The sequence below is a fragment of the Podarcis gaigeae genome (assembly GCF_964106915.1).
Source record: "Podarcis gaigeae genome assembly, chromosome: 7".
In the NCBI taxonomy this organism is placed as follows: Eukaryota; Metazoa; Chordata; class Lepidosauria; order Squamata; family Lacertidae; genus Podarcis; species Podarcis gaigeae.
Window position 1 is genome coordinate 78,568,524 of NC_139683.1, and position 20,343 is coordinate 78,588,866.

Sequence of the window (20,343 nt, forward strand, 5' to 3'; positions counted from 1 at the left end):
TGTTGATAGGTCTCAACACAGCCAGTTCCACAGGAGCCCACTAGAAAAGATTATGAACCATATCAGCCATTTCAGAATTCAACAAGAAACTATGACGAGTCCTTCTTTGAGGACCAAGTACATCACCGTCCTCCTGCAAGCGAGTACAATATGCATCTGGGACTTAAGTCCACCGGGAACTACGTCGACTTCTACTCGGCTGCTCGGCCCTACAGTGAACTCAATTACGAAACAAGCCACTATCCTGCATCTCCGGATTCCTGGGTTTGAGATTTGGGCAAGGAAAAAAACAAAAACAAAACGGCTCCGGGAACTGTGCATGTGCATGCATACCACAAGACATTCTTTTCCTGCAAATTTAGTTTGTTAAAAGCCTGTTCCATAGGAAGGCCCTGATAACCAAGTGTGGAAAACTTTTAAGATGCTTTTAGATGGCTAAAAGATTTGGACATTAAGCACGGGAGTGTCATTAGAAAGGGGGGAAATGTATATGTATTTCTGTATCTATATAATCCCGTCTCTCTCTATATATATAGATATAGAAATATATTGTGGGGAGGGGGGCAGCTTTACAGTTGGCCCTTGTATGTAGAGTGTAAAACAAATAGTGCTGTATATTGAATGTGGCTGAAGGAAAGAGGGGAGGTGCAACAGCCGACGTAGGACCAGAGTTAAGCACAAGAAAACGAATAGTTTACAAAACCTTAAGGGGGACAGCTTCTCACACTTTTGTTTCCTCTCCTCATCCATTGTGAATCTAGGCTTCAAGTTGCATTTGAGGTTTCCTCTGTACAGCAAGATGTTTCTTGCCTTTTGTTAATGCATTGTTGCAAAGTATTTGATGTACATTACAGATTTAAAAGAGAGAGAGAGTGAGAGAGAAGTGCATTGTGTATATTACACCAATGCCACAGTGTTTCTTCATCTATGGTTCTAAATATTGCTTCAATTTCAAAACTTTGAAATATGTATGAATTTCCAGGGGGGGGGAAGGGGTTTTTTTCTTTCTTTCTTCCTTTCTTTCTTTCTTCCTTTTCTTTTCCCCAGTGCGTTTTAACAAAACAAAAAACAAAAAAACCAACGGAATATTTAGCAGTATTGTTCGTTCTGATATGTGAATTTGTTTGTGGCAACTAAAAAAAAAAAAAAAGGCATTCAGCAGTTTCTGACAATTAACATTCATCATTCCACACTCCTTGTCAACGAAGTGCTTTTTCACTGCCTAAAATTTTAGATGTAGATATTTGAAATAGATTTTTTCATTTATACCAGTTTTCTTTATGATGATACAGTGTTAAAAAGAAAATAAATTACAATTGATCTGTCATCCATATTTGCTAAGAATGTCTATTTCCAAGAGTCCTCCATCTAAATACACATTCTTGCTTGTGTGTGTATGTCTGTGCGCGTATGTATGTGTCCCCCCCATGTGTGCATAATATTCTGTGTGTATGTTTGTGAAGCATAAAGCGTGTTCTGTTGCAGTGTTGCCAGACATGAGAGAATTCTCATCTACCTACGAAACTCGGGGTGGGGGAGGCTCTCCACAAGATACGAGACCTTTTTTGCAATCTCGTACACAAATACATAGACTTTCAGGCTTGCTAAGTGCAGAAGTAATCTTCGGACCAACAAGGGGTGGGGTTAGCACAGAAGCAGTTCCCAACATCTCATACAACAGTATGAGTGGGAGAGTATGCTAGAGGTCAACATTTTCATCTCTAGTGCAGCTATAGCAGCAGACTACAGCAGAAAGGGATTCCTTCCCCATTTATCCAGATAAATTGTGTGCTGTTTCCCTTTAGTAGTGCTGCTGAGGACTTGTAAGGGACTGGGGGATTGTACAAGAAGAGGAGAAATCGTGATCCTCCTTTGCTTTTGGTTAGGTGCGAAGGACAGCCAATATCCTTAGGTCCCAATAGCCAGAGGTGAGGAATTTCTGAGCAATGTCTGGCATCACTGCCCCTACAAGCTGAGAGTTCTTCCTCTCCTCCCTCCCTCCCTCCCCACCACATGTGGTCTGTCCTTTTTTGAAGAAGAAGAAGAAAACAAAGAGTTTTGAGACTGTGCTACTGTGGACTGATAATCTGGCCACACTGTTCCATCTGCTATTGCCTCTGTTATTTTTTTTATTTATATATGTATATATTAAATTTTTCTCTACAGTGGAAACTCCAGTATGTATCGCCCCTTCCTTGCAGTGAGAGCTGACTGACCATCATTGGGGATTCACGTGGTTATCCAGCCCCAAGTACGCTGCTTACTTTTCCCCCAAGGAAAGAAGGGAAAGCTCAGCCATTCATCCACAAACTCCAGTGTGAGAAAATGACTAAGCAGTTCTTTGTCAAGCATTTGAATCAACAGAGCAGATTCCGCTCCTGTGAGGCATCAAGATTAATGTAACTGCCCTAAATGTGAGTTAACACTCTTGGGCCATCTGCTAGGTGAGGTTCCGTGTTCATTCCCCACCCCAGAAGAAGTCAGAATGCAACAACCAATATGACAGAATGCATGGCTGAAAAGGAAATAAAGGTATATAACATTTCAGAGAGCAAACAGTAAATTGATATCTAAACAGTATCCTATCCACCATCACAACCCATGGAAAATATAGACCACTTCTGTACATTGTTTAATCTGGTGTAATATAATTAATGAAAAATAACATGTTTGAAATAGTGCAGCAGAGGAAGAGGGGGGCCTGGGTCTCCATCATTTGACAATTGTTGGTAAGTATAAAAATATTGCAGTTCTACATTGTATGGTAAGGTAAAGGTAAAGGGACCTCTGACAATTAAGTCCAGTTGCGAACGACTCTGGGGTTGCGGTACTCATCTCGCTTTACTGGCCAAGGGAGACGGCATTTGTCCGCTTCCGCAGACAGTTTTTCCAGGTCATGTGGCCAGCATGACTATGCCACTTCTGGCAAAACCAGAGCAGCGCACAGAAACGCTGTTTACCTTCCCGCCGGAGTGGTACCTATTTATCTACTTGCACGTTGGCGTGCTTTCGAACTGCTAGGTTGACAGGAGCAGGGACTGAGCAACGGGAGCTCACCCCATTGCGGGGATTTGAACCACCGACCTTCTGATTGACATCCCCAAGAGGCTCAGTGGTATAGATCACAGCCCCACCCACATCCCCTTACATTGTATGGTACTCATCATTATTTACATAGTGATGCAATGCACAGCCTTTTTTGGAATTATACCGCAACTACTGCAATTTAACGTTTAATACCAGCAGTGTACTGGCTGCAATGCTGAACGCAGAAGGAAAATGGCCTTTGGCCAGAGTACTGGAATACAGTTATCCTTGTTGAGTCAAATTGCTTGAAACGGATTTAAAAACACAAAAAAGTTGGAAGAATCTGATGTTGAAGTGAACACACTACATTACTATTTGCTACAACGTACAATAACATGAAGCTACATGGCCAAAATAAAATTAATCAGGATTATTTTGAGTTTCTAATAAGTGATGGTCATGTAATAGGACTTTCAGGAGGGGGTCCTCCTGAGTTTGTTACCCGTTGAGGTGTCAGGTTTAAGAAGCATGTGACTGGTTGGGTATTCTTAATCAATGATAATTGTTTCATCTTTGCCTGATATTTTATCACCAGAGATAAGAAAATATTTCAGAATGGCTACCTGTATTAGAGCAGAAATAAACAGATGCAGAGCTATATATTGTAATGTAGATATGGTTTGTCAGTGATCCTAGCACTGTAGTTAACTTTTCCAGGCACGCCTTTCCAATGTACAATAAGCAACCCTCTCTCCTTTTGTAGTAAACTTGGGGGGGGGGGGCGGAGATGTGGAAATCTAGTTGGAGGAAGGGATCAATGGACATATGTATATGAAATATATATATATCTCACACACCATGATTTTAGATACAAGTTGTTCCTATTTTCTTTATTATTAACTGGATGGAAATTAAACATGCACTTAAGCATGTAAGTTATCAAAAATTATCCAGTTTTAGAAAGCAAACGGAATGTTACTTCGCATCCGGCATAGCAGTGTCTTTGGTAACATTTCATACAGCGATCTGAGCATCACATTTTGACTTGAGTCTATTGTACATAGGAAAGAAATTTGCTTTGGATGGTGAGTGTGTGTTGATGTCCAGACGTGAAACAGTAATGCTAAGGGCCTGAGATGGCCATGCGTGCAACAAGATGGGATTCCCACTTGTTCCAGAATCAACAGCCACCTCTGTCTTGCTGCTTCCCATGCCAAAGCCCTTCAGGAGTAATGTACCACAATGAGCTGTTGCTTTGTGCATAGCGCAAGCAAGCTGTTATGCTTGGCATCCAATTCAAACAAGCTTAGATCTTAATGCTTATTAAGTAAAGTGGTTTACAATGAAAAGCTAAGTAATATAAACAAAAGACTTTAAAAAAAACACTGTCGAGAACAGCAGCAGTTATATATTTCAGCTGCTGTTCCTCTTTCTGTTGGCAAGAGAACAGAATTTCCGGGCTCTGGGTGTAAAGGGACCTCTGACATTTCCCTAGCCAATAAGAGGACCTTCTCCAATCTCACATGGAGGACCTGAATGCAGGTTGCTGGTCCATGAGATAAAATTTAGGACCTTTTTGCTCTAGACTTCCACATTCACCCTTAACATTTGATTGGGACAAGCTTGCATTTGAACAAATGGGCATGCTGCCATCATGTCTCGTTCCATCATTACTAATAATGCATAGCATACATACAAGCTTGACAGAGCGTGGCAAATGTAGCCTAAAGAGAAGTCACTTTCAAACTGTCCCAGTTTATGTATCCTGAAGGTTCTGGGAAGCCGGGTGTGGACTTTTAGGTGACAACATTGGCAAATGGTTTGGAAGATGGCATACCTGCCTATTGCCCACATTCCTATGTCGTATAACACCATCAGAGGAGTGTTGGGCACGTTCTAAGAAGTTTGCTCTCACCGTCTGCATGAGCCCAAGAGCTGAGCTAGCACTCCACACAAAAGGAGTGCAGGACATGCTCCAGAATCCTGCAATATGCAGTGGTTCTGTTGTGCAACAGATGTTCAAGCATTCCTTGCAGTCAAAACAATAAAGGCAGAATAGAGAGTAATGTAGGGCAGGGGGAACCTCTGCCCTAAATAAAATACTGGGGGGTGGGGGTGGGTAATAAGATTTTTTTATAACTAAAATGCTAAAATAATGAGAGATGGGAGAACAGCTGTTTGGTGCAGGAAGGGCAGAAAGCCGAAGAGTTCAGATGTAGCTGTTGGACAAAATGTGCAAGTCTGAAAAAAGCTGGACATTTAAACAAGTTATTGAGGGAAAGGGGTAGATTTTCCCCTCCCTCCATAGGAAAAGGACAGCTTACGCAAGGTAGATTAGATAATCCCTAAACTTTTTATTGGTTTCCCTGACTGATTTTTTTTTTTTTGCCAAAGGCCAAAAGCTGCATTATCATTGGCTTCAGATTTCCCTCCACCTTGCCCATTTTTTGTCCTGCAGTAGCAAATACTTAAGAGTAATATTTGAATATTGAAACTCCAGTGACATACCAAATCACTTTCCAGCTAGGCATACATAAATCCTTCACACCTCCCCAGTATTTAGGGGGCTTTGCAGATGGGTAGGTGGGTCAGTCGGTTGGTTGGTCTGTTGTTTTTTCAAATGTTACCACAAACTCTTGGCTGTGTTTCCCCCTCCCCCCCAGCAATGTAATAACCCACATAGAAAGAGGGATTCCAAAAATGTATAAAATGTATTTGTTGTACTGTAAAAATGTTTGATTTAAACACAGACTTCATTTTAGACTCCTAATCAACTGTGTAGATCTCTATATAAAAAGCTCATTGTTTTATTAAGATGCTGTTTATGGTCTGAAAGGAATGGTTGAGCTATTATAATACTAACAAAACTGCACTACCATGAGCAATATTAAGCTTAAAAAGTGGACATTTCAAAGTAAAATATTATTTAAACTATATTAATATTGAAAGTACATTTTGGCAATGTATAAACGCCCAAAAGTTAAAATAAATGTTGTCAAGTTAAATGGCAAAATACTACTACTACTACTACTACTACTAGTAATGAGAATCAACAGACTATACTTTTTCATTGTACATGTTGGTAGCATGTACAAAAGCTAACTTGAACTGAGATTTTCTATCAATAAATACTACTGTATTGTGGAGAGTTGCTGTTCATAGTGCAGTATGTGAAAAGCCAAAAGCAAGAAGGAATATATGCAGTGTTGAATATATACAGAAGACATGCCTCCTCGGTTCTCCATACATTTGGGACACATGCACACACAAAATGCTGGTGTAGCACAGTGGCGAAATGTATGATCCAGGAAACCCCCAATCTTCCTAGGTCCCCTAGAAGTAGCCAGCTTGCTGCATTCTGTATGTTTCTGAACTCCCATCAGCTACAGACAACAATCTAAATTCATCTGGAGGGGGTAAATTGACTACCCCTGTCTTAGGCAATCAACTCTTGGCCCCTTATTCATGCAACCTCATTAAATAGTCCATTAACACCAATACGTCTCCCATCGTTCTAAAGAATGCTACAGAAATCTAGCATATCATTGGTCAAGATACTGAATATGTCAGAATGATACGAAGACTGTTCCATTTACTTTAGGGTTCTCTCTAGCAGCCATTATAGTGCAAACATGTTATCCCCACCCACCCTGATTTTTATCCTACCTCTTGCTCCTTCTGGGAAGCTGTTCTCCCCCCAGCTAAGGTGTTTGCAGGCCAGCTCCTCTCCCAGTTTCACACAGCAGAACACAAGACGCCAGCCGCTTCTTCCCCAGCAGATGTTGAAAATGAAGCATGGACAGCAATGCTCCCTGAGCAAATTTTATCCCGAGAATTGGTGCTGTTCCTGGCCAGCTGCTTCCAGTCCAGCCTGTGGCAAGGAGAAAAGGAATGGAAAAATTAGGGGCAGGAGGTATTTTCACTCTACTTAGGTCTAAGGGAAGCACATTTGACCTGGCCCACCACCCAACACAACTGTGAAGGTATGGCCTAACCCGTCAGGAAATGTTCCTGCTGCAGAACATCTATCAACAGATACAATATGCTTTTAGGCATATACTGTGACAATGAAGAGAAGTCCTGCAAAGCAAAAATCACCAGCCTTTCTCAAACTGCAGGAAGGAAAGTATGCAAGCAAATGTGGAGGTGCTAAATCTAACACAGGTCCTTTTGGGACTTTCTCAAACTTGCAAATGTGCCATGGGTTCTAGTCACAAAATAGCTGTCATGGATTGTGTGACAACACAAAATGGATATGGCTTAACACAAAATAACTGCTGTATCTAAACGAGCAGATAAACAGATAGAACAAAATGATGTGGGCATGACCCTGCCCCCATCAACCACCCCATCAATGGGAGGGAAAGGCATCAGCATCAGCTACCTCTGCATGCACAGAAAAAAGCTTTTTGCACCTCTGGGTACCTGGGAACTAATAGCATCACAGAAGTCTTTAAGAGAATAGTTAGGATTCAGGGGCTGTGACAACCAGGAGCGATACTTAGTCAAAACCAGGGATGAAAGAAGCTGTCAATTATGGTTCTCCCACTTTCTTATTTTTCCAATATTAAAATCAGTTCTGCAGCAATACGTTTGAAAAAATCCTCATGAAAATTCATCAGCATTTCTGAATCACAGAACTATGCAATTAGAAGGCACAACGGGGGTCATCTGGTCCAAGCCCCAGCAATGCAGGAATGTTTTACTCAATGTGGTGCTCAAACCCAGTTTAAGAGGCTGACTGAGCTATCCATCATGGGCTTTAGTGCAAACTCCTCTAAATAAACACATTTTTGTATGCAGTTTTGACTAAAGTACACATTTTTGCAAGCCATTTCCTCCCAATACAACACATTTTTGTATGACGGGGTTTTTTTTACTAATGTATTCATTTTTATGCACATTTCACCCAACTATATGTATTTTGATAAACATTGGTTGGTGAACTGCATCGCAAAATTCAGACAAGTGAAATTTTCAAAAGCTAGCTGTTTCGGTTCTCATATTGTTTCAGAAAGTGGAGGTTTGATAGATTCACTTGCAAATGAAAACAAATATTAATTTATTTCCTATCCCTAGTGAAAACTAAAGAGACCTTGGTAAGGATCAAACAAAAAGGTAGGTTGCAGGATACGGATGACACAGGATAAGCATGTATTTCTTGAATTTCAGTGGGTAAAGGCAAGCAGTACTTGGTACCTTTACCTTTTGTGGGGCGGGGAACCTCACCTACTGCTTTTTGGGGAGGCTATGGAATAAACTGTTTGGATATAAATGGGGTGAGTTAGGGGCTGTGGATTTCATGAAGGGTTTTCCTTCCTGTTTCCCCATAATGTGAGCAGTGGCTCAAAGGCAAATTGTGTGTCAGTATGGCATCTATTAAATGGCAGACCCATGTTTCCTCTCACCTGCTGCAGCCAAGGAAGAAAAAAAAGGAAATGTTGGATGAGGAAGTTTAAGGATAGGAAAGCAAATTAAGTACTTCTCTGGTTCAGATTACAACCCAGACTGGAGAAGAAATCTGGGGTCTTAAATTCTTGCCAGAAACTGCAATCAAAGATTAAAAATTGTGAGATTCACATTGTGAGGCAGAGAATGCTGAATGTCAGGGACACTGCTAATTCTGCGGCTCACTGACAACCTTCATGAAAAATAAGAACCCACTCTCTTTTAGTTCAACAAAAGCTTCCCTGACTTCTCAGCTGGTGACTGTTCTTATTTACTAATGGAAATAGGCAAGTGGTTATTTACAAGGCTGAACTAATTGCTCAAATAATTTAGAAGATCTTAGCTAAAAAAGTCTTTCCAACAAGTGGGATGAAATTGATGCACATTCAGAGATTTCTTAAGAGGCAAGCTAAGAACTGAATATGCAGGGTAATGCTGGCTAACCAGTGATCCATTAATTCTGCTAACACCATTTTCATGGGACCATAAGAAGCTGATACAACGTTCATCACACTGCCTGCAATTTCACTGTAATGTTCCTATAACTGAGTTGTGTTTTGGCAATGTTTATTAGATTACATGAAAGTGAAGGTGCCCTTTGTAAAGAAACCAGGCTCCCAGCTATCTCTCAGTTAAGAAAACAGTCTGAAAACAAAACTGTGTGATCTTGATTTCTTTTCTTTTTTTATGAATGCCTGTGGTTTATACAAGAAAAACCCAACTTAAATTTGCATATTAAAGAACTGCTTTCCTTATGTCGAAAAGAGCTGTGACTGCAGTAAAGGAACATTTGATATGATCATTTGATAAAAGAAAATAAGGAAAACTAATGAACCCCAAGAGATACATTTTGCATAAGGGAAAAAGTGCCCTTTCTAAGGCAGGACATTCAGAAGAGAGATGCTCCTTATGTTCTTCTAAGAATGATCAGTCAAAGTAAATAGTGGATTGCATCACATTTTGTCGTGGGGAAGGTTCCCTTTTATTTTTGTGTTGGGAAGGTACAAAACATTAAAAGAATTGATCACAGGCATGCAAATAGTTACCCGTTGTGGGGAAAAAACCAAATCCTCGCCTTGTGTAAGCATTGTAACAATCTGCCCTGGTTGCCTCAGTTCAGACCTTGCCAAGTTAACCTGACTGTACAGGGAGAAAGAAATTTGGCTAATAAATACCAGGTGTGGCACACAAACAAATTATGAACGACTTACAGAATTTGGTACAGATCGGAATATATTTGTGTAAATACTGTTGGTAGCTGTGGCTAAAGGAAAGGAAAGCACTGCAATCCCGTTCCAGAAATTTCACCATGCATTGGCCAACCCATTCCCAAGAATCTCCGCTGTAGGAATGGGGCATCTGTGTCCCACCCAATATGTTGCGAGACTGTTTGGCTGCTCGGCCATTGCCTCAGCTAGCTGGAGATTAGTGGAGCTTGAACAGCATCCGGAGGGCACACCAGCACCACAAAGAGTGTGATGGTGGATCAGACAATGGGTCCAGTATTCCATCTCCAACAATGGCCACCCAGATGCCTTAGGAAGACCAGAAGTGTGCCCTGATGTAGCAGGTGGGGCTTGTGTGGAACCCCAGCAATCAGAGGTACACTGCCCTTTAATCATAGAGACGACTTTTACCTTGTCATAGTACCTAGTAAGTCATTTGGTAGACCTGTCTTCCATTTGTGTGATAACTTCTTTAAAGTATCCAAACTAATAGCCACTGCCGCATCAAGTAGCAATGAATTCTGAAAGTTAAGTATGTTGGTACTATTTCCTTTTGTTTATTATGAAATGAGTGCTGGCCAGTTTCATTGGATGGCCCTAATTTTCAGTCTATGCTCTCTCTCCATACCATTTATAATCTGATCAACTTTAGTCCTATTGCCTCCCCAGTTACCAGGTAGTCATTCTCCTTTTCTAAAATAAAAGATCCCAAACACATGACCTGTATATAAATGAAACATCATAAAATCCCACAATATTAAGAGTTGGAAGGGACCCCAAGGGTCATCTATAATAATAATAATAATAATTTACTTATACCCTGCCCAGATGGCTGGGCTTCCCCAGCCACTCTGGGCGGCTTCCAACAAAATATTAAAATATAGTAATGCATCAAACATTAAAAGCTTCCCTAAACAGGGCTGCCTTCAGATGTCTTCTAAAAGTCTGGTAGTTGTTCTCTGCAACTTCAGTCCCTTTATAATTTTACAGTGTAGTCCCATTCATGTTTACTCAGAGGTGTGTTCAGGTGTATTCCCCACTAGTAAGTGCATTTAGAATTGTACCCTTCCTCTACTAACTTGTCTGGGAGTTAGTCTCGGAGATTTACTTCCGAGGAACCATGTGGAAGATTGAACTGTTAGTTGCCCTTTTCAGTACATTCTCCAACTCTCTTATGACCTTGCTGAGGTGGGGTGATCAGAACTGTGCACAACTTTCTAAATATGTCTACATCTTAGATTAATATAATTTGTTGTTGGCATCCGTCTGTCTCAAGAGACAATGGAAGAGTGTGCCATCAGGGGTAAAATGAATCTGTTGGATAGTTACAGTGCCTGCAGTGGCTGAGAGAGCAGTATCACTGTGATATATGCTTTTTTGTCAATCCCATTGTTTCTTAAATAGCACAATAATAAGCATATTATGACTATTACCTGCTTAATTGCCAAGGTGGATTCAAAGTGGTTCACAGGTATAAAACCAGTTCTAAAGAAATACAAATATACATACCTAAAATACACAATAAAAGAATTCCATCAAAACATTAAAATAAATATCTACAATTAAAATGTGTGCTAAAGCAAGTCCATTCAAACAATATAAGACTTAAAAACAGTTTAGGTGTAATACTTAAATATGGAGGTTTAGGTCACGAGATCTGATATTTCCAGAGTTTTAAGTAGGGATGAGTAAAAATTACACATTTTCCAAGTTTTTCCCCCCACAGGGGTCCACTCTTCCCCTTTCGAGGACACTTTTAAATAGTTCAATCAAATTTCATTCTTTTAAAGCACAAGTTTTGATTGAACACTTCTATGCTCAGCCTACTGAAATAATTATTCCGTGCCTTGTAACACAATGTTCTCCTATTCCCTATGTGATATCAGATTGTGTGTGTGTGTGTGTGTGTGTGCGCGTGTGATCCCTTTTCCTACATGGTATCTAATTAGCCTGTGAGCAAACTGGCAGTGAATCCAGATCATGTGCTATGCACGCACCAAAGGTCTGATAACACAAAGAAGGATGGAAACTGCTGTCAAGAAAGTAGTTTTAAATCAACCACCATTTATTTTGAGAAACAGTTACCAAACTCCTATGTTTCTTAGCCCCTAAATATGCAAATGTTGAGATGAAAATTAAGAGAGGAAAGCCACCAAAACTCATACAGGTCTAGTTTTATTTTAAAAGTATACCAACATTTTCCCAATTATAGCCAAAGCTTTTTTAAATAATAAAAAAATCCAGGTAGGTCTTGTATATGTACTGCTAACCAAAATTCCTTTCACCTGGAACAATACAAAGGAAATGAGTCAATATGGCTTCCTGCAGCAGTACACAACCCTATGATGTCCCTATTTTCATTAGAGAAATGTTGGGAGGTACGTCCATATTTCAAAGGCGTAGCTGATGTCCGGGGGGAATTTCCGAAATGCGGCAAGTCAATTGTGTCCTGGCAACCCTATGATAGTACATAACCAAAGCCAAGTTACAGACCACTAAGAATCCACAGGGAGACAGCATAGATTTCAGAGAATAGTAAGGAAGCACAAAGCTTATGTGACCAGCATGCATCACAGCCATCTTGGAAAGGCCTTCAATAATAGCTTTCAGCAGTGGCCTTCTTAAATGTACAATCCCTTCTCACATTAACTCTGTGGTGTCAGTGCTGCCACAGCATGGCTATTTCCTGTGCGGTAAATGGAAGATCAAACTGAAAAACACTTTACCCCATTACCCGGTTCAGGCCTTCAGACATGGCCTTCATAGTGCAGGAAGCAATCAGTTTTCTAGTGACTCCAAAAAGACATGAAGGGGCCCTTCGATGAAGCGGTGCTGAAATTAAACTGATAACGTCCCACTCAGGAAATGAAACAGGAAGCTATCAGGAGACAAGAGTAGCAATGCAGAGAGGCAAAATAATAATATATCAGTTTCAAGCATCATGTGGAATAATTGTCAGATGTGTAATGAATCATCAGGGCTTCAAAGCAACAGCTGCATGAGCTGGTACTGTGCTTACTCTTCTCATTACACAGCTGCGTAAGACCCAAGAGCCCTGAGGTCTCTTAAGGGCAGAGGTGCTGCCTTGCTGGGGAGGGATAGCAATTCTAGTCCCAGAGGGCACTGCCTGCTATTGCTGCTCCCCTATCAGTTCTTCACCCTCCACTGGCATCAGAAGCAGAGGAAGTGGTGAGAAGGAAGATATATTTGAGGCACAATAACCGAGGAGGATAAGGGATGCAGGTGGTGCTGTGGGTTAAACCACAGAGCCTAGGACTTGCTGATCAGAAGGTCGGCGGTTCGAATCCCCACAAGGGGGTGAGCTCCCGTTGCTCGGTCCCTGCTCCTGCCAACCTAGCAGTTCGAAAGCACGTCAAAGTGCAAGTAGATAAATAGGTACCGCTCTGGCAGGAAGGTAAACAGTGTTTCCGTGCGCTGCTCTGGTTCGCCAGAAGCGGCTAAGTCATGCTGGCCACATGACCCGGAAGCTGTATGCCGGCTCCCTTGGCCAATAAAGCAAGATGAGCGCCGCAACCCCAGAGTCAGTCACGACTGGACCTAATGGTCAGGGGTCCCTCTACCTTTACCTAACCGAGGAGGATAAAAGGTTAAGGCCACATTCAGAGGCAGAGACTTGTTGGTCCCAAATTCTGGTTCAGAATGGGACCTTGCACTACCTTCAGTTTGGCTTGGGTCAGGATGGCCATATGAATTTAACAATTTTAAAAAATTAATAAAAAAATATATTTTTTAAAAAAAGAAGGAAAACTCTGATCTTAAACCTCCACCGCCTTGCAGGAAATCTTCAAGAGAAGAAAAAGCTAAAGCTAAGAAGTAAACCCTACAGGAATCTGGTGTGGGGTCTTCTAAGAAGGTTGACTTCACCTCCGGAGGTGCACCCCATTGTCTCTCAAGGCTGACAGATGCCAACTATTGCATTTCACCTGATCTTTAAAAATGAATCCTGATGTGGTTTTTTGAAAGGGCAAATTTAGAAGTTGGTGGGCAAAAGCAAGCAGCTTGAGAGATAGGCAGTATCTGATTTAGCATGTCTGAGAAATATTCCCTTCCTCCTCTGACATTTCTTTCTAAAGAGAATTTCTGATTACAGTAGTAATTTCTGTGGAACTAGAAGATGGTGTGGGATTTCCATAAACCAGTGGTTAATTTTAAGGGGAGATTATGGATGTTCACTTGAGAGTTAGAAACAAAACAAAACACTTTTTCTTGAAGGTTGAAAACATCAGTGCTCAAAGTGGTTGAAGTACTTCCAATTTTAGGACATGAACAGTATACAGCTGGTTATCATTAAGAACATTTCAAGTCAAATTGTAGTAGTAGTATAGTATAATAGGCGACTCCAAAGCCAATAAATTAATAACCCATCCTCAAAAACATAGGCAATTTGTGGAAGCAGCAAGAACTCCCTACATTGGAAGACTGGAGAATAAAAATGGTAGAATTTGTGGAGTTGGCGAAGGAGAGGGGAGAATCAGGAATCGACCAGAAGAAAAATATCAAAAGGACTGGAGCAAATTTATTTATTATTTGAAAGAAAGCTATACTCATTTAAAAACCTTTGTAGCATTAACATGAAATGTTTTGTAATGTGAAATTATGATGCTGATTTATAAATAAGAATGTGATTTCTTAAGGTGATTATAGATAAAGAAGTGATTATGGGAATGCGAAAGATATGTTATAGGCTATAGAGATGTCAGAAAGAGAGGTAGAAGGAAGTCAAAGCTCACTTTGAGCAAATAAGATGTTGTGAATATGTGTATTGAATTAAAATGAAATATGGAAAAATTCAATTAAAAATTATGTTTAAAAATAAATAAATAAAAATAAACACTGATTATACCAAAAGGCCTTTTTAAAAATTTTATTGTAATTTTTTTTTAAAAAAAAACAACCCGCCCTCCTCATTCTCTGAGAAGATTTAAGGCGGCTAACAGATCAGTAATAAAAAGAGTGAAGCCAAGCACCATATCCAGAAAAAGAAGAAAACCACCACACAGTAATGCTACCATCGCCACATGAAACCACATCAATGGTAATAGTGCTGGACCCATAAGCATCACAGAGTAGTATCATCTGCCTAAATAACCAGTAAAACATATTTATTTGACCCTGGTCATAGCCACTGTAACGCCACACACCACATTGGCCACACCACACTAGCTCTCGACGGGCACAGAAGAAAAAAGGACTTTCTTTTAAAAAAGAAAGTGCACTATCAGTGATACTCCAACAGTAATGGTCATTCTTTTAACTTTCTAGTCTCTCTCTCTCATGCACCACAGCAATTGCTCTGTAACCAGCACCAACCACCGAAGCGATTTTCAAGTCACATGAATATATAATGGTGGAAGTTACCACATGACAGTGTGGCTACATATTTCTCTGTGATCTGAGGAACATAGATCCCTTCCAAGAATCAAGTCTCAAAATTACCACAACAGTGGGTTGCTTGGTGTTGTTGTTTTTACAAGTACATACACACATATTGCCCATCCTGTTCTGGAATCATCTGGATTCGTTCACTCTCCTCCACCCCAAATATTTATTTCACTTTAGCTCACAGGCTCTCAAATGGTTTCCTCTGTGCAGGGGTTGAAAGAGTCATAAATCACAATGGATTCGGTGAGGGTTGACAGTGCTCACAAAATCCAATCAGAAGCAGGCAATATCCTCTGCCTTCTCAACCTGAGAAGGTGTTTTCTTTTTTTAAAAAAAGCTACCTTAGCTCTAATAGAAAGACGGCCCATGAAAGCAGCTTATCATTTCTGAGACATCCAGAGCTTCCAGGCTAACCAAGTAATACTTTTCTGTGACAACCCAAGTGCATTGTACTAACAATCAAAAACATACTTCTGCTGCAATCAATTTTCACCAGAAATTTTGGAAATCTTAGTCTTTCGACTACAGGCTGAGGATTTGTTACACTCCATTTTAGGGGGGAAAATGGACTTTTGCTTCAGTGATTTGCCATTTATTACTTTATATGCTGCCATATTATCTAGTTTGGCCTGGGGGGGTTGGGGGTTGGGGGATATTCTCTCTCTCCCCCTGTAAGACCGCAGTGCTATTCACCCAGCTATAGTTAAAGGTCTGTCAGTTTTCCCATTATATGCCTCCATTATCAAGGCTTTATAACTCAACCCTCAAATGTCAATCCTATCTGATAGGTGCCAAAAAAGCATTTGACCTCATGAAGGATTACGTGATGGCGAATGATCCATTAAATTCTTTGTAAGCCGGAAGCCAGGTCCAAGTCCTTCTTAAGGGATTTATTTAAAGGTAAAATATTAATATTTATGAGTACAGTATTCAGTTCTATCGCTAAAGCAGTTTAATGTAACAACAGTATTTTGGGGATACAAGAGTCATCTCATGTTACAAGGTCTTTTTTTGTTGTCTGACCACTTCTGAGCCAACACGTATCTCACAGCCAGGCCAGCATAGCATTTTACACATAGGAGAAGACGGGTAATTTACATAGCCAGCTAAATTCAGTTTAGCTACCACCATTTAACTCCATATGAAACCACAGGAAGCAGTATCTGAGGCAACTGTTCCGCAACATACCCAAGACAAATTATTTGCTATCTTTTTTTTCCATCAGTGATTATGCAGGAATTTTTACCACAATGGGAATAGCAACTAATATAATTATGCAGATAAATTACCTTTATTTACATAATTTGCTATTAAATTTTCTGACAAATCTGTTGGCTGGGATGAGGGTGGAGGGAGAGAATTTAATGGGGTGTTGTTCCATTATAATTTGTAAGTCCCCTGGGGCAGAAGCCTAGCATACCTTGATGGTGGTTGTTGTTTGTAAACCACCATGCAAATAGTTGGGGGGGAGGTTGCAATTGTATGCAGGGGCTATGTAAGCATCCAGGAAATTTATTTTCATCAAAACAGGGGGAAAGGCAGATAAGATAGTGAGAATTCTTCAGCCTTGATAAGCGACAAAATAATGCTGAATCTAAAATGGCATCTTCAAACTATTTGTAAAGCAGATTATGTAGCTTTTGCCTTTGGTGTTAGCCCACTGAACAGGCCTACGTAATCGTATATAAAGAGGGCATGTTCTGCCTGAATATACCAACAGCCAATTTTGATTCTCTCTTAAGATAGTTCGTTGAAGGTCATTACTGTTTTCTCCCAATTTTTAACTTTCACAGCATTGTAATAAGGTCAGAGATTCAAAAGAGGAGAAGCGTTGCTGTACATTATTAATGATCCCTGCAGAGGTAAGTACAATGAAAGAAACGATTTGCTGAAATTCTGTGTATTTTCAAAGATAAAGGAGGTTAAGAGATATACTCAAGCTACTCTCTTACATGAAAGGAAACATCAGTTAACTTCCATCTTACCATAAAGGAGTTGTTTCTTGCAGGTTTTGAGTCTCAGCGTTAATCTGTGCTGAATTTGTGCTGAAAATAAAAATGGTTTGCCAGTGCTTGGGAACCTGTGGCCCATAAGCCTAATTAGCCTCCCCAGGGCCTGCAAGGCCATTTTAAGTTAATCACACCCACCTGCTGAATGATGCCAGGCCCAGGACAGTTAAAGTGATCTTTGGTTTCTGATTTAACCACTGCAGCATAAAACCAAAGACAAGCCCTCTTCGAAAGGAAAAGGCAGCAAAGGCCTCTCTGATCTTAGACCAGAGATAGGCCCTCTGCCAGCTCAACAGGAAAAGGCATTATTTCACCTTACCCCACTGCTGGGTGGGTAGAAATGCTGCCTTTTAAGAAGGAGGCATGTGCTTTCTCAGTTGGTTAGAGCATGGTGCTGATAACACCAAGGTTGCAGGTTTGACCCCCCCTTATGGGACACCTACATATTCCTGTATTGCAGGGGGTTGGAATAGATGATCCTCAAGGTCCCTTCCAGCTCTGCAGCTCTATGATCTTAGTTCTGTGATGCTTAGTGCAAAGATCAGAGATAAAACATACCTCTGACTCCTCTTTCTTTAGAATAAGCTTTCCCAAACTTTGGTCTGCAGCTGTTTTGGGACTACAATTCCCATCATCCCTGACTACCTAGGGATGATGGGAGTTGTAGTCAAAAAACTGCTGGAGACCCAAGCTTAGGAAACCCTGCTTTAGAGGAATTTTATTGTATGTTTGGTGTGTGTGAGAGTGTGTGTCTGTTGTATGAATATGTACTTTCATGCATGCAGGAAGAGATTGCTGGTCCTGGGATAGCTAAGGCTGTGTACACACCATACATTTAAGCATATGCGCCCTGCCCAAGCCACAGTTTCCAAAATCCTTAACCAAATACAGTCCCTATGATTCTGTGGGGGAAGTCCTTCAAAGGTATGGTGTATGTAAGCAGCCTCAGGCAAGGTCTGAGCTAGGTACTTCCTGGCTCCTACACTAACTATTTTGGGGGCTAAATTGTTGGGAAATAACCGGTGAATACCAATTAATCCTGAAGTCCCACATGTGTGGGGAGCTACAAAGAAAAAAACAAACGGCTGACTGCCTGAACTAAAGAAAAACTGTGTGGGGCTTGACTCAGTCTTTAGCCAAAACAGCCCCCAGTAAAGTTTAAAACACAGTATTTGCAATGCAGGGAAAATATAGGTTGTTAGATCTGCTAGATGTCCCAGAATTAAGTGCTTACAATGTGCTCCCCTTGCCTCTGCCTCTCTCTGAAAAACCACAAACTTCACAAATGCTCTACTTAAAGTAATCGGAGGTCTCACTCAGGCAGCAGAAACAACACAGGCAAAAGCCACTTCATTACAAAATACAAAAAGGATCTTCAAACACAGAGTCTGGGCTAGCGAGCTCCAGCCTTGTGCGTGCGGTTAGTTACATGGTTCAAACAAAAGAGGAAAAGAGAGAGGAACAGGAAGCAGGCAATACTAATCTGGTGGGCAAAAGAGCAATGAGCAATTCAGAAGACAGGTATACAAGGTCTTTTGGACACCCAAGACTGTCTCCCCATGTTTAGCTAAACCCCTGAACATCTTACAACTATCCAGACCAAGCTGGGCCATTCCCATTGGGTGTGGGGGCACTTAATGTGCAGTGAATCTGGCTATTGCAATAAAACACTGTATTTTGCTTTCCAGCATTGCAATTAAATAACCCATCTGCTTGTTTGGATCTAACGCGTGGAGTGTTGACATTCGTGTGGACATCTGTTTGAGAATCCTGGTGGGCACAGAGTGGTAGTTCCAGCTGTGTAAAGATGGTAATGGCACAAAGGTTATCCTTTCCCCTTGAGACACAGAGTGGCAGCATAACTAGGACATAAGGCATGACAGATTGCTGGAGAAGCAAATTTAATGTAGCCGAGTTGGAAATTGACATCATTAAGCAGTCTTTCAACATCGCAATCAACATATTTGCTGTTTAAAAGAGGAGAACATTTTCAGCACTGCTTAGCGGTGTGGGGTCATTACTCTTTTAATCTCCGAAAATATTCCAGTAAGGAATATATTTATTTCATGTCTGCCGGATGATAAAAGACACATTACATCCATTCCATACATTACAAGCACTATGATACCCCTCTAAACAGTCCCGACTGAATTCTGGGAGTTGTAGTTTGTTAAGGGTGCTGAGAGTTCATCAGAGACACCTATTCTGTTCTGCTCTGGAGCCAACTGATGATTCCCAGGTAAGATCCTCCCCCTATTGTGTGGGGACCTGACCTACCTGGCCTGATCACCTTGGCAACACCTCCCCAGGCGGGATTGGGCAACTGGCTGAGGTAGGCGGAGACCTCCAGGCATCCCACCTGGGGAAGGCGAAGCTGAGCCTGTGCTAATGGTGCCACATAAGGTCCAGGGGGCTGCGTGTGACCACGCAAAGGGCTCCCCCCATTTAATGTGGGGAGCGGTCATTCCCAAAGTGGTTTAACTATCAATTGTTCTTCACTGTAAAGAACAGTGAAGAAGCAGCAGAGATCTACAGAACTCTTGGCAGTGAGCCCCCTGATAGTGTCCAACAGGACATTTGGGATCGACTGGTCGATCCCCGGAAGGTTGCAGCCGATTGCTGTCAATCACGGGCTCATTTCCCTTTGCTTTTGCATAAGAGCACCCGGCCTTGCCCCGTCTCCCCTGCCTGGATTTTCTCCTGATCTCTGTAACAGAAGACGGAGCTTTTGCTGTGATGCAAAATGTTTCCACAGCGCTGTTTTGGTGGAAGCCAAATGCTTCCACAGCCCTTCCCCCTTAAAAGTTTTCCCCAAAGTGGAACCCCAACAAAATGGGCATAAAACGAGGCATTTCCCCTCCCTAAATGAAAGCTCAACAACTTTGACCTGAACCCCTAAAAAGGGTGGTAGATCACTGCCGGATTTTAATTCTGAAAGCACATTGCAGTCCCTCGGGAGTTGGCCACTCCTGGTGTAGATCCTCAGCAGTTTCCCAAATATGCAGACCCTAAGCATAATAGTATGAGTACTTAGCAATGGGAACCAAAGGTGATAAGCCAATGGCGTATGTAGAAAAAATGTTTTTTTACTTGTTTAATCAACTCACTTCTGAAACACAACAAGCCAAAGTATATAGCAAGAAAAACCTAAAACAGTACTGCAGTTCCTTTATAATCAGGCAGAACATGTAGCTGAACTGCAGTCCTTGCCAGAGGACGCAGCAATTAAT

At 41.2% G+C, this 20,343-nt stretch overlaps 2 protein-coding genes and 1 long non-coding RNA gene across 10 annotated transcripts in view; 2 read left to right on the forward strand and 1 right to left on the reverse strand.

Annotated features, from left to right (window-relative positions):
- LOC310848310 (catenin delta-2) overlaps positions 1 to 1,327 on the forward strand; it is a 204,860-nt gene extending 203,533 nt beyond the window's left edge. For all 6 annotated transcript variants that reach the window (XM_083747179.1, XM_083747182.1, XM_083747181.1 and 3 more), the window contains one exon: positions 10 to 1,327. In XM_083747179.1, coding sequence (XP_083603305.1) covers positions 10 to 270 — 261 coding nt within the window. In that variant the 3' untranslated portion in view covers positions 271 to 1,327. The remainder of the gene's footprint in view (positions 1 to 9) is intronic.
- LOC310848408 (uncharacterized protein) overlaps positions 1 to 17,392 on the reverse strand; it is a 70,994-nt gene extending 53,602 nt beyond the window's left edge. The window contains exons 1-2 of one of the 3 annotated variants that reach the window (XR_014566326.1): positions 17,252 to 17,392; positions 6,694 to 6,898 (exon numbers count right to left, since the gene is read on the reverse strand). The gene's annotated coding sequence lies outside the window, so the exon portion shown is untranslated. The other 2 variants (XR_014566327.1, XR_014566328.1) reach the window with 2 other exon arrangements.
- On the forward strand, positions 15,369 to 19,573 carry LOC310848448. The gene is made up of 4 exons (XR_014566406.1): positions 15,369 to 15,521; positions 15,893 to 16,004; positions 16,898 to 16,966; positions 18,802 to 19,573. It is a non-coding gene; the product is annotated as an uncharacterized lncRNA (long non-coding RNA).
- The last annotated feature ends 770 nt before the right edge of the window (positions 19,574 to 20,343 follow it).